This window comes from Lynx rufus, unplaced genomic scaffold, assembly GCF_022079265.1.
Source record: "Lynx rufus isolate CCGP_SWC_20201006 ecotype Redwood Valley unplaced genomic scaffold, mLynRuf1.p SCAF_8, whole genome shotgun sequence".
Classification (NCBI taxonomy): domain Eukaryota; kingdom Metazoa; phylum Chordata; class Mammalia; order Carnivora; family Felidae; genus Lynx; species Lynx rufus.
The window spans coordinates 61,170,156-61,184,781 of NW_025814896.1; the positions used below are offsets into that span (position 1 = coordinate 61,170,156).

At 36.0% G+C, this 14,626-nt stretch overlaps 1 protein-coding gene across 1 annotated transcript in view; it reads left to right on the forward strand.

Moving 5' to 3' along the window:
• TSGA10 (testis specific 10) overlaps positions 1 to 14,626 on the forward strand; it is a 165,311-nt gene that overhangs the window by 125,900 nt on the left and 24,785 nt on the right. Inside the window, exon 16 of the mRNA XM_047069097.1 lies at positions 12,981 to 13,190. Within this exon, the coding sequence (XP_046925053.1) occupies positions 12,981 to 13,190 (210 nt within the window). The remainder of the gene's footprint in view (positions 1 to 12,980; positions 13,191 to 14,626) is intronic.

Sequence of the window (14,626 nt, forward strand, 5' to 3'; positions counted from 1 at the left end):
AAAGATACTTGATATGTTTTCAGTCTTCTCAAATTCATTGAGAATTTTTTTTTCGTAGCCTAACATATGATCTGTCCTTGAGAATGTTCCATGTGCATTTGAATGTGTATTCTCTTGTTTTTGGATGGAATGTTCTATGTATAACTGTTAAGTTCATCTGGTCTAATATGTCATTCAAAGACCCTGCTTCCCTATTGATTTTCTCTCTTGATGATCTATCCATTGCTATAAGTGGGGTGTTCAAGTTCCTTCCTATTATCGTATTACTGTCAATCACTATCTTTATATCTGTTAATATTTGCTTTATGTATTTAGGTGTTCCAATGTTTGGTGCATAGATATTTATGACCGTTATATCCTCTTGTTGGATTGATTCCTTAATCATTATATAATATACTTCTTTGTCTCTTATTACAGTCCTTGTTTTAAAGTCTATTTTGTCTGATATAAATAAGGCTACCCTGGCTTTTTTTTTTCCACTTCCATTTTCATGGAATATTATTTTTCCATCCCTTCACTTTTAGTCTGTATGTGTGTTTTAGGTTTGGTTTAGGTTTGGACTGAGTATCTTACAGGCATCCTGTAGATAGGTCTTGTTTATTTATCCATGCCATCACCCTGTGTCTTTTCATTGGAGCATTCAGACCATTTAGATTTAAAGTAATTATTGATAGGTATATACTTATTAGTTAATTGTTTTATTGTCGTTTTGTAGTTCTTGTCTGTTTCTTCTCTTGCTCTCTTTCCTTGTGATTGGTGTTATGCTTGACTTTCCTTTTCTTTATTTTTTTTGTGTATCTATTATAGGTTTTTGGTTTGTGGTTTCCATGAGGTTCACATATAACATCATAAGTATGTAGCAGTCTATATTAAGTTGATGGTCACTTAACTTCTAATGCATTCTAAAAGAACTTTATTTTTATTCCCTTTTTCCCTTCATATTTGTATTTTTTGAATATGTTGTCATGTTTTACATATTTTTATTTTGTGAGTTTCACTGACTACCTTTTTTAGATATAATTGATTTTACTACTTTTCCCTTTTAACTTTCATACTAGCTTTGTAAGTGACTACTACTTTTACTGTATATTTTCTTTTACTCATGAAATTTTTTCCTTTTATAATTTTCTTGTAATTATGGGATTTTCTACTTAAATTAAGTCCCTTTTATCATTTCTTGTAAGGCTGGTTTAGTGGTGGTGAACTACTTTAACTTTCATTTGTTTCAGAAATTCTTTATCTCTCCTTCAATTCTGAATGATAACCTTGCTGAGTAGAGTATTCTTGGTTGTAGGTTTTTTCTTTTCAGGACTTTGAATATACCATGCCACTCTCTTCTGGCCTGCAAAGTTTCTGCTGAAAATCAGCTGGTAGCTTTATGGGGTTTGCCTTGTATGTAACTAGTTTCTTCTCTGTTACTGTTTTTAAAATTCTCTTTAGGGTGCCTGAGTGGCTCAGTTGGTTGAGTGTCTGAATCTTCATTTTGGTTCAGGTCATGATCCCAGGGTTGTGGGGTTGGGCACCATGCTGAGCATGGAGCCTGCTTAAGATATTCTCTTTCTCTATTTCTCTCTCTTTCTTTCTTTCTCTCTCTTTCCTTCTCTCTCTCTCCTCCCCTCCCCTGCTCTTGCATGCACTCTCTTTCTTTCAAATAAATAAAAATAAATAAAAGTCTCTCTTTATCTTTAATCTTTGACATTTTAACTAAGTCATGATGTGGAACTCTTTGGGTTCATCTCATTTGGAACTTTCTGTGTTTCCTGAACCTGGATGTCTGTTTCCTTCCCAAGGTTAGGGAAGTTTTTAGATATTACTTCTTCCAATAAGCTTTCTATCCTTTTCTCCCTCTTCTCCCTTTGGAACCCCTATAATGGGAATATTTTTTCACTGGATGTTGACTAAGAGATCCTTTAACCTATGCTCATTTTTAAAATTCCTTTTTCTTTTTGTTGTTTAGCTTGGGTACTTTCTATTACCCTGTTTTCCACATTGCTGATTCATTCTTCTCTGTCTTCTAATCTATTGTTGATTCCATCTAGTGTATTTTTTCATTTTGGTAATTATATTTTTCAACTCTAATTGGTTCTTTTTTAATATTTTCTATCTCTTTGCTGAAGTTCTGAGTTCATCCAGTCTTCCCTCCAGTGTAATGAGCATGTTTATTATCATTACTTTGATATTTTTGTCAGGTAGGTTGGATATTTCCACTTCATTTAGTTTTTTTCTAAGGCTTTGTATGTTTTCTTTTATTTGGAGCATATTTCCTCTGTCTTAATTTTCCTTGACTTTCTATGTTTGTTTCTATGAATTAGGCAAAACAACTACTTTTCCTAAACTTGAAGTAACTTTCTTGTGTATAATCTTTCACTTTGTAGGCTGGGTGTGTCTGGTGAATTTCACTGGCTGGCTCAAGCTGTGGCTGGATGGGCTGGGGGATCTGGGACACTCAGTGCTGGGGCTGCCCTGATGGGATGACTGGAGCTAAAGTGAGCATGGTTTTGGGCAGTCCTGAGATTCTCTGCACAGAGGGCATCTTGGTTGGACAGTTGAAGCTGAAGTGAGTGGAAGCTTAAGTGGTCCTGGGACTCCTTGTACAGAGGGCACTCTAGCAGGACAGCTGAAGCTGAAATGCTGAAATGGGTACAAGTCGGGGCAGGGGGGGGAGGTGTCTTTCTATATAGAAGGCATTATGGTATGATGGCTGAAGTTGATATGGGTGCAAGTTGGGGCATTCCACGGGTGGGGCACCTTGGCAGGTTGCTGGAGCCAATGCAGTTGTGGGCCTGGAGTGTTCCAGGATGCTTTGTGCCTGTGCCACCTTGCCTGCCTTCTTTTATAGTGAGTTTTAAATATTATATTCTATCTTAATTATGGTCATATAAGCCATACATCTTTTTTTTAACTTCTTTTTCTACAGTATATACCATGCGTCTCTTAATTGTCATAGTCTACCTTCAAATAATATATTACTTCATAGTACACTTTTATTTCCTATGTCCTATCATTTATCCTAATGTTCTTACATTTTACTTCTTCATATATTGTGTTCCCCATAGTGCATTATTATTTTCACTTTAAACTCATCATTTCACTTTAAATAAATTAAAATGTGAGGTGAATGAAAGGCTTTTTTATTCATCCACATATTTACTTTTTTTCTTTCTCTTCATTCCTTTGAGTGGATCCAAGTCTTCATTGACTCTCATTTTCTTTTTGCTAGAAGAATTTCTTTTTTTTTTTTTTATTTTTTATTTTTATTTATTTATTTATTTATTTATTTTTTCAACGTTTATTTATTTTTGGGACAGAGAGAGACAGAGCATGAACGGGGGAGGGGCAGAGAGAGAGGGAGACACAGAATCGGAAACAGGCTCCAGGCTCTGAGCCATCAGCCCAGAGCCCGACGCGGGGCTCGAACTCACGGACCGCGAGATCGTGACCTGGCTGAAGTCGGACGCTTAACCGACTGCGCCACCCAGGCGCCCGAAGAATTTCTTTTAAACATTTCTTGCAGTTCTGTTGGCATCAACTCAGGTCTTATTTGTGTTAAAAAGTGTTTATTTCACCTTCATTTCTGAAGAATGTATTTGCTGAGTAGAGAATTATAAGTTGGTAGGAATTGTTTTTTCTTGTTGTGGTTTGTTTTTTTGAGCATTTTGGCAAAGTTGTTTCTTTTTTCTTAAAGTTTTGATTTAAATTCCAGTAGGTTAACATACAGTGTAATATTAGTTTAAGGTGTACAATAAAGTGATTCAACAATTCTGTACAACACCTGGTGCTCATCACAGGTGAACTCCTTAATCCCTGTTACCTATCCCCACTGAACTTCCTTCTTGTAACTATCAGTTTGTTCTCTATAGGTAAAAGTCTGTTTCTTGGTTTGCCTCTTGCTCTTTTTCTTTTTCCTTATATTCTGCCTTGTGTAGTTTCTAGACAGAAATCTGAAGTCAAGTTCAGCTGGTTAAATTTTTTTTTCTCTTTACCCTGGCTTTCAGCAATAGAATGTTCCACAGTTGAAATTAATGTTGTTTTCCTTATGTTTATAATATTCCATTATAAGTTTCATCGAATTTAGAAAATATTTGACCGTTATTTCTTAAGATATTTTTTGTTTCTTACTCTTTCTCATATTTTCCTGGAACTTGAATTGAAAGTACATTAGATACTTGATATTGCTCAACAGATCATTAATAATCTATACATTTTTCCCCGATCTTATCTTTTTGCCTCACTTTGTATAGTTGCCATTTTTTGTGTCTTCACATTTAGTGATCTTCTGACATATCTGATATGCTGTTAATTCCATTCAGTGAAGTTTTATTTCAGAGATTATATTTTCATCTTCAGGTAGTCCATTTGGTTCTTTTGAATGTATTTTACTTTTCTTCTTTTTTTCCCTTTAAGTCCTTAAATGTGTATTTAGTGCATTTATAGTATTTGTTTCAGTGTCCTTGTTTGCTAATTTCATTATGTCTGACACATTTGATTCTGTGTTGACTGACTTTTCTCTTGATTATGGATCTCATCTTCCTACTTCTGGCCCCACTTAGTGAGTTATGATTGTATTCTGGATGTTGTTAATTTTACATTGTTGAGAACTGGATTTTGAAAGTATTGGATTTATCTTGCCAAACTAAGTTACTTGACATTCACTTTATCTTTTTGAGGATTATTTATAAACTCCTTAGGATAGCTCTAGAATAGGGATAACTTTTACCCTCTACTAAGATGTGACCTTCGTGGGTTCTCTATTGAGTTCCTACTTTTCTGTTGAATTCCTTGTATAGTCAGTGACATCAAAGTGTCTCCACTCTCGATGATGAGATTTTGAATGCATTCTGGCCCTATATCAGATGTGGGAATTGCCTAGCTCACAGTTTTCCTGATAATTGTTCTTTTCTAGGAAGTTCTTTTCCTGGCTTCATTCATGAGTTTCACTCATGTATGTGCAGATTTCTGGAACTCCATCTCTGCATAGCTCCCTTTTCTCTGGTGATCTGCTCCACAAATTCTAGACACCTTGGCTTCCCTGAATTCTGATATTTATCTTTCAAACTCATTGATATAATTAGACTGTGTTTTGGTTCCTTTTCCTTCATCATCCAGAATTTGCACCTAAGCAAGATGCTATGGCAACGATAGGGTTCACCTTGTTTGTTTTCTTTCCCTTAGAGATCATAGTTCTCTGTTACCTATCCATTGTGTGTAAACAAGTTTTTCTTCCTATATTTTGTCCATTTGTCTAGTTGTTTGTGACATTGGGTTAATTCAGACCACATTACTATCTCTTGTATCATGGATGATAGCTGTTTTAAAGCCCTTGTTAATACCATGACCTTTGTCAATTTTTAATCTATTTACATTGACTGATTTGTATCCTGCTGTAGGTTACATTTCTGCAACTTCACGTGTCTGGTATTTTTTAAATTGGGTGCTGGACATTGTGAATTTTACTTTGTTGAATGTTAGACTTTGTCGTTTTCCTTTTAAGAGTGTTATATTTTTCCTGGCAGGATGTTAAATTGCTTGCAGATCAACCGATACTTTCGAGATTATCTTTAAGCTTTGATGGGGCAGGTTTAAATTAGCTTTTTCTCTAGGACTAGTATAACCCTACCACTATGGTGTGACCCTTCTGTGTTCTCTATTAAGTGCCCAACCAGGGTGTTCATTAAGAACTCTTCATTTCAGCAGGTTCAAACACATTTTCCCAGCTGTGTATCAGCTGTGGTTTTGTTTACTTTAGAGCTCTCTGGGGGTTCTTTCCCAGCCTTCTAGAGTTTGACTCTATATATTCATGGCTGAGTATTCAGTATCAGACTCAAGGAAACTCCTGGGGAAATTTCTGGATGTCTTTTTGTGTGTGTAGACACTTCATTTCTGAAATTATACCCCACACATTTCACATGCTTATTTCTGTCTCCTCATATCAGCATATCAACGGTGCTTTGATTGAAATTTCTTTCCCTGAACTGAAGACTGGAAAATTGTCTCCTGATAGAAAGCTGGAATGATTGTAGGGCTCATCTTGTTTGTTTTCCTTCTCTCAGAGATCACAGCCCTGTGCTGCCTGTTGTCCTATATTTGGAAGCATTCCTTCCTTCCTTCCTTCCTTCCTTCCTTCCTTCCTTCCTTCCTTCCTTCCTAGTTTTCCAGTTGTTAACAATAGGAGATACATTCAGTCTCGGTTTTTCTATGAAGGCTGGAAACAGAAGTATTATATATCTTTTCTTAGTCCTTTTCATCTGTCTCTAATAAACATTATATAGCCTAATTAAAAAAATTCAGTCTGAGAGTATCTTTCTATTAACTGATAAGTTTAATCCATTTGTTTTTGTTTGAATTACTGGCACATTTATATTTATCATTTCTAATTTATTTTGTATTTTGTACTTTCTACTTGTCATGATTCTTTTATGTTAATTCTTTCCTTCCTTTTATCTTATATATGTTTGTTTTCTTTATGCACTTTCTTTTTTTTTTTTTTTTTTTTTTTTTCAACGTTTATTTATTTTTGGGACAGAGAGAGACAGAGCATGAACGGGGGAGGGGCAGAGAGAGAGGGAGACACAGAATCGGAAACAGGCTCCAGGCTCTGAGCCATCAGCCCAGAGCCTGACGCGGGGCTCGAACTCGCGGACCGCGAGATCGTGACCTGGCTGAAGTCGGACGCTTAACCGACTGCGCCACCCAGGCGCCCCTCTTTATGCACTTTCTACCCCCACTATTTATTGGTTCAGAAGTTATATATTCTCTATTCTTTTGGTAGTTAAATTTGTAATATGCATATTTAACAAAATCTATTGTTAGTATTTGCAGCCCTTCTTCTAAACAGTATGTTGTCCTAGGAATATTTGAATATTGAGCACAACATCCTGCTTACTAGTGAGTGTCCTTTCTTATTCTCTCCCTCCTCCCCCCCCCCCCACACACCAATCTTTCATAAGGTTGTGTACTATTTTAGATCCACATTGATTTTTTATAGCCTTAAAAATAAATCACTACTTTCATTCAAAAATAAATAAATAAATCACTACTCTTGTTCTTATTCTTTCAGTCAATGCTTATTTATATTCACTTATATGTTTACAGAATTTTTCAACATTGCTTTTTGTGTTCTATTTCTTCCTTTGAAGTTTAATTTCCTTTCTTGAAACTACTACCTTTCTTTGACTTGTGAGTTAATTTTCTCAATCTTTGCCTAAAATGGATTCACTTTACCCTTATTCTTCTGTATTAGTTTAGCTGAGTATAGAATTCTAGGTTGACAGTTATTTTCTTTTGATAACTTTAAAAGTAATGAGAAGTCTGTTCTCATTCTAATTGATCTTCTTTCTAAGTCTACCTTTTGTCATTTTTTTCTTTTAAGATCTTCTTTTTCTCTTTTTAGTTTGACTATCATGTGTATGTATTGCTTGAGGGAGGCTTTGGTTTGCAGTTTTTCAGAGTATTCATGCCTTTTAATAGTTCTGGAAAAATTCTCAGATGTTATTTATTTGAACATTACTGCCTTTAGATTTGCTCTACTGTTTCCCTCAACTTTTATAATATGCTTGTTGGATCTCCTAGTCCAAATTTTTATTAATCTTTCTTATCATAGTTTCCATATGTTTATCTCTCTGTACTGTGCTCTGTGCTGTTAGTATATTCATTCCTCTTCAGCTGTACCTGTTTTTTGATACATTCATTGTTTTTCATTTTCTTTACTACTTTTACCTTCTTTCCAGAAGTTCTATTTGGTTCGTCTTCAGATTTTCATGGTTTTTTTCCCCCTACATCTCATTCTTTTCAATTTTTTATTTAATATCTTTAAAACTTTTGAGCATATTTTTATGCCTTCTCCAATATTTTGTTCAATAGCTTGAAGTCCTAGAAGTCTGATCCTGGTGTGTGTTAGTTATGTTCCTCTGACTCTCACTCATGGTGGATGGGATCCCCCTGAGTTTTTAGGCTCCTTTGAAGCAGGAATTTCCCCCCTCTAAAGAATCTTACATGACCAGGGAGATGAGTTTGCTTCTACAAAGGGACTCTGTGTTATCATTGGCGTGGGACAAATTTCATGTTAGAGTTGAGAATTGGGAATGGATAGTGTGAAGTCAAACTACAAAACTGAGTAAAGTCAGACCTAAGTTTTCTTACAGAAGACGTTTTTCCCTATCCAGAGGGTAGAAGAAGATAAACTTTTGCTTATATCTCTGTGAGGTTGAGTGGATTTTTCCTCTGGAGTCTCCTTTCAAAGATTCCAGATTATGTAGAGGTCCCAGAGGCAACTATCCATTAGTCCTTCTTATTCCCTGTCTTGCTTGAATTTTGGAACAAGCCTTTTACTGTCACTGGGTCTCCCTACCCCCAACTCTTAGTTTCAGGCCTTATTGTTTGCTTCATGCTCTTTGTTTTTGTTTGTTTGTTTGTTTGTTTTGTCTGTTTGTTAGTTTTTTTGTTTTTTGTTTTTGTCTTTGGTATATGAGACTGTTTCTTTCCTGCAAGCTCAGCTATGAATTGTGAAAATATTTTTTTCTATTTTATACAAAAAAAACCCAAAACTATTTTCCTCTTAGCTGAATCAACTGTCTTACTAGAACCTGAAATATTCAGTGTTATCTTTCTAAAACATAAAGCTAGTCATATCACCTCCCTCTTTTCATAAAGGCCATGTAGGAAAGACCCAAAGCTAATATCTTCAATGGGGAAAATCTGAGAGCTTTCCCCCTAATCATGTTAGGAACATGGCAGGGATGTCCATTCTCACCACTGTTGTTCAACATAGTGTTGGAAGTCCTAACCTCAGCAATTAGGCAACAATAAGAAGTAAAAGGCATTCAAATTGTCAAGGAAGAAGTCAAACTTTGACTCTTTGCAGATGACATGATACTCTACATGGAAAACCTGAAAGACTCTACCAAAAAACTGCTAGAACTGATACATGAATTCAGCAAAACCACAGTATATAAAATCAATGTACAGAAATCAGTTGTATTTCAAAAATCAATAATGAAGCAGTAGAAAGAGAAATAAAGGAATAAATCCCATTTATAATTGCACTAAAACCATAAAATACCGACGAATGAACATAACCAAATAGGTAAAAAGATCTGTATGCTGAAAACTATAGAACACTTGCAAAAGAAATTGAAGAAGACACAAAGAAATGGAAAAACATTCCATGCTCATGGATTGGAAGAACAAATATTGTTAAAATGTCATTACTACCCAAAGCAATCTACACATTCAATGCCATCCTATCAAAATTATACCAGCATTCTTCACAGAGCTAGAACAAACAATTCTAAAATTCGTATGGACCCAGAAAAGACCCCGAATAGCCAAAGTAATATTGAAAAGGAAAAACAAAGCTGGAGGCCTCATAATTCCAGACTTCAAGCTGTATTACAAAGCTGGTGCTGGCACAAAAACAGACACATAGATCAATGGATGGAACAGAATAGAGAACCCAGAAATGGACCCACAAATGTATGGCCAGCTACTCTTTAACAAAGCAAGAAAGAATATCCAATGGGAAAAAAACAATCTCTTCAGCAAATGGTGTTGGGAAAACTGGGCAGTGACATGCAGAAGACCACTTTCTTACACCATTCACAAAAATAGACTCAAAATGGATGAAAGACCTAAATGTAAGACAGGAAACCATCAAAATCCTAGAGGAGAAAACAGGCAACAACCTCTTTGACCTTGGCTGCAGCAACTTCTTACTAGACATGTATCCAGAGGCAAGGGAAACAAAAGCAAAAATGAACTATTGGGATCTCATCAAGATAAAAATGTTCTGCACAGTGAAGAAAACAGTTAACAAAACTAAAAGACAACCAACAGAATGGGAGAAGATATTTGCAAATGACATATTGGATAAAGGGTTAGTATCCAAAATCTATAAAGAACATACCAAACTCAACACCCAAAAAAACAAATAGTTCAGTGAAGAAATGGGCAAAAGACATGAGCAAATTCTTTTCCGAAGAAGATATCCAGATGGCCAACCAACACATGAAAAGATGCTCAGCATCACTCATCAGAAGGGAAATACAAATCAAAAATGAGATACCACTTCACACCTGTCAGAATGGCTAACATTAACAACTCAGGCAACAACAGATGTTGGTGAGGATGCAGAGAAAATGGAACCCTTTGCAGTGCTGATAGGAATGCAAACTGGTGCAGCCACTCTGGAAAACAGTATGGAGGTTCCTCAAAAAATTAAAAGTAGAGCTACCCTATGACTCAGCAATCACACTACTAGGTATTTATCTAAAGGATACAAAAATGCTTATTCAAAGGGGAAAATACACCCCAGTGTTTATAGCAGCACTATCAACAATAGCCATATTTTGGAAAGAGCTCAAATGTCCATTGACTGATGAATGGATAAAGATATGCAATAGAACATTACCTGGTGATCAAAAAGAATGAAATATTGCCATTTGCAACAATGTGGATGGACCTAGAATGTATGATGCTGAGTGAAATTAGAGAAAGACAAATATCATATGATTTTAGTCATATGTGGAATTTAAGAAACAGAACAGATGAACATAGGGGAAGGGAAGGAAAAATAGATAAAAACCAAGAGGGAGGCAAACCATAAGAGACTCTTAAATATAGAGAAAAAACTGAGGGTTCATGGAGGGGTGTTGGGTGTGGAGATGGGCTAAATGCGAGATGGGTATTAAGGAGGACACTTGTTGGGATGAGCACTGGGTGTTATATGTAAGTGATGAATCACCAAATTCTACTCCTGAAACCATTATGACACTGTAGCTTTGTGTTAAATAAAATTTTAAAAAGAAAAAAAAATTCATTGGGTAAAAACCTAAATTTTAACCCAGCTTATCAGGCTGACTTGTGAGTTTTTTTTATACCTTTTCAACTGCATCTCCTATCACTCTTCTCTGTGGCTTCTGAGTTCCAGTCATACTAGTCTTCTCTCTGTTGTTGGAGCATGTCACTTTCCCTCCTTCAACATACTCCCTTTAGGGCCTTTGTACTTAGCATTCCTCCAATTCGAAAAACTCCCTTCCCCAACATACATTGTATATCTATTCACCATTCAGATCTCAGTTCATGTGTCATTTATCAGGGAACCTTTTCCTGACTTCTCTGAGCCTCTTAGTTTAGGTCAATTTCCTTTGTCATACAGCTTTTTTCTCTAGAAGTATTTGCTTAATATGTATTTATATAGTCATTTCTGTGATTATTTGATTGATGCATGGCTCTCCCATAGTCTGGGATGTCATGAGAGCAAAGACTATTTTGCTTATCATTGGATATGCATCTAGGTGCATTGACTGGAACACAGAATATACTAAAAAAATGGAATGGCTGGGCAGACGGATGGGTAGGTGGATGGATAGAAGGTTGTCTGAAAAATGAGTGAGAAATAGAGGGAGTGAAGAAGGAAGAAAGGGAAAATTGTGGCCAAACAACTTATTCCAGGAACAATTTTTTTGTGCTGTGTACTTATAAAAGCAGAAAAATTTATTTGTCAGTTCTATCAGTTTCACACAATAGCAAAAACTTCTCTGCAGTGCACTTATTTAAGACATGTCTCTGAAACAGTAAAAAGGAGGGGTATTATCTTGAGCTTTTGAAAAAATTTATATGACTTGAATCTTATATTACAGTTTTTAGGGGCTCCTGGGTGGCCCAGTCAGTTAAGCTTCCAACTTTGGCCCAGGTCATGATCTTGTGGTTCGTGAGTTTGAGACCCCCATTGGGCTCTGTGCTGACAGCTCAGAGCCTGGAGTCTGCTTCTGATTCTGTCTTTGTCTCTTTCTGCCCCTTCCCTGCTCATGCGTTCTCTCTCTCTCTCTCTCTCTCTCTCTCTCTCTCTCTCTCAAAAATGAAAATAAACATTAAAAAAATATTTTCATATTGCAGTTTTAAAAATATGCTTATTTCCCATAATGTGGATGTATTTTTATTTTGAGAGAGAGAGAGTACAAGTGGAGGAGCAAGGCAGGGAGAGAGAGAGAGAGAGAGAGAGAGAGAGAGAGAGAATTTTAAGCAGGCTCCACACTCAGTGTGGAGCCCAATACAGGGCTCAATTTCATGACCCTGAGCCAAAATCAAGAGTTGCACACTCAACTGAATGAATCACCCAGGTGCCCCCCATGTGGCTGTATTCTCAATTTATACTTGCCCAGAGTCTTTTTTCTCTCAGAGTTATTAGTAAGTGCTAGAGAGCTGTCAGTCCTCATTTTATGATATTATGATCTAGATAAACATTCCATTTAAGAATTGGAAAATGGGTATTGTGAGTGAAACATTAGTGACTAAAGTTTTGTCTTTAATTTTTTTTTTTATTTTTGAGACAGAGACAGAGCATGAGCAGGGAAGGGGCAGAGAGAGAGGGAGACACAGAATGTGAAGCAGGCTCCAGGCTCTGAGCTGTCAGCACAGAGCCTGACGCGGGGCTCGAACTCATGAACTGTGAGATCATGACCTGCGCCGAAGTTGGACGCTTAACCGACTGAGCCACCCAGGCGCCCCTAAAGTTTTGTCTTTAACAACAATAATATTTATCTTATAGAATAATTGAAACTGTGGCAAGAATAGAACTACAGACCAAACGTATATGTGTTGCAACTAGCTTTGGAGTTGAGACTTTTAAGTGGGAAAACTTGTTTTCTAAACACATTAAAAATAATGACCATTTGACCACCTTACCTCATGGATTTTATGTATAGACATTTGAAAGCTGTATTTATCTTTCCCAGGGTATTTTGTATGTACTATTATCACCTATATTGTATAAAGTTCCTTATAATCTAAGTGTACTATCAAAAGATTTCCCTCATTTTGTCTTCCATATTGTTGTTTTTTTCAAGTTAAAAAAATATGTGTATATATGTGTGTATATACACACACACACACATATGTGTGTGTGTGTGTGTGTGTGTGTATATGTATATATATATATATATATATATATATATATATATATATATATAATTTTGTCCTTGCAGCACTTAAATGCAGAAAGGTCTTACAAGTCCCAGATTTCTACCTTACACAAGTCTGTTGTAAAGATGGAAGAGGAACTTCAGAAGGTTCAGTTTGAAAAAGTGTCTGCCCTTGCAGATTTATCTTCCACAAGGGAACTTTGTATTAAACTTGACTCAAGCAAAGAACTTCTTAATCGACAGCTGGTTGCTAAAGATCAAGAAATAGAAATGGTATGTAATACACTTTTAAGTGGTTCTTTTAATATTATTGCTACTATAAAATTACTATAATCTTAGAAAAACAAATTGTTTTTATAAAATATTACATCAAGCCATGTCTATTAAATTTAGATTTTATTTCTAAAGTCCAAGAGATAAATTTCTAACACAGCTGTGTTCCAACAATTCATGAAGTAACAGAAACTTTTCCTTTGAGCATGCATTTACTTTTAGCCAGAAGAATTATAAAACACATTGACATAGAAATCAGCAAAGAACTATGAGGTTGGGATTTACTCAACTAATTGTATTCTTTTAAGCTAAATTTATTTTAAGCTATAATTCAGTCGATTGTATCTGCTGACATTGTGTTTGCCACCAGGAATAAAGGTTCAAAACATGAATGGATCTAGAGGATATTATGCTAAGTGAAATACACCAGACAGAGAAAGACAGATACCATATGATTTCACTTATATGTGGAATCTATAAAACAAAACAAATGAATAATCTGACCCATAAATACAGAGAACAAAATGATGGTTGCCAGAGGGGAGTAGTGGGGTGATAGGCAAAATGGGTGAAGGAAAGTAGGAGATACAGGCTTCCAGTTATGGATTAGTAAGTCATGTGGATAAAAGGTATAGCATAGGGAATACATTCAATGGTATTGTAATATTATTCATGATGATAGACGGTAACTGCACTTGTGGTGAGCATAGCCTAACATACAGAGTTATTGAACCACTATGTTGTACTCCTGAAACTAATATAACACATACTCAAAAGAAGAAGAAAAAGAGGAGGAGGAGGAGGAAGAAGAAGAGGAAGAGAAGGAAAAGGAAGAAAAAAGAATAGAAAAAGAGAGATAGGCTTTTTCTCCCGAGGACCTCCCAGTATTGATATGCAAATTATTTGTATGAATGTTATACTAGTAAAAAATATTCAGGGTTTTAGAAAGGGAATTCCTAATTGGCCTATGGGTGTCAGGGAGGAGTTCACAAGGATGTACTACTGAGCTCAGAAGGAGTAAAGCACCCATTCAGAGGAAGCAGCAACATAGACAACAGTATGGAGTTATAAATGAATTCTTGGGGCACCTGGGTTGCTCAGTTGGTTAAGTGTCTGACTCTTGATTTCAGCTCAGGTCATCATCTTACGGCTTTGTGGTTTTGAGCCCCACATTGGGCTCTGTGCTGACAGTGTGAAGCCTGCTTGGGATTCTTTCTCCCTCTCCCTCTATCTCTGCACTTCCCCCACTTGCACTGTCTCTGTCTCTCTCAAAATAAATAAATTTAAAAAAAATAAATGAATTCTTGAGTGAATAGTAAATGATTTGCAGTGACCATTGTGGCATTCACAGGTCAATGTGGCTGGAGATGTATCTGGAGAGATAGTTGGAGCCCTGATCCTAAGGGGATATGTATACAAGTTGTATAATGTAATTG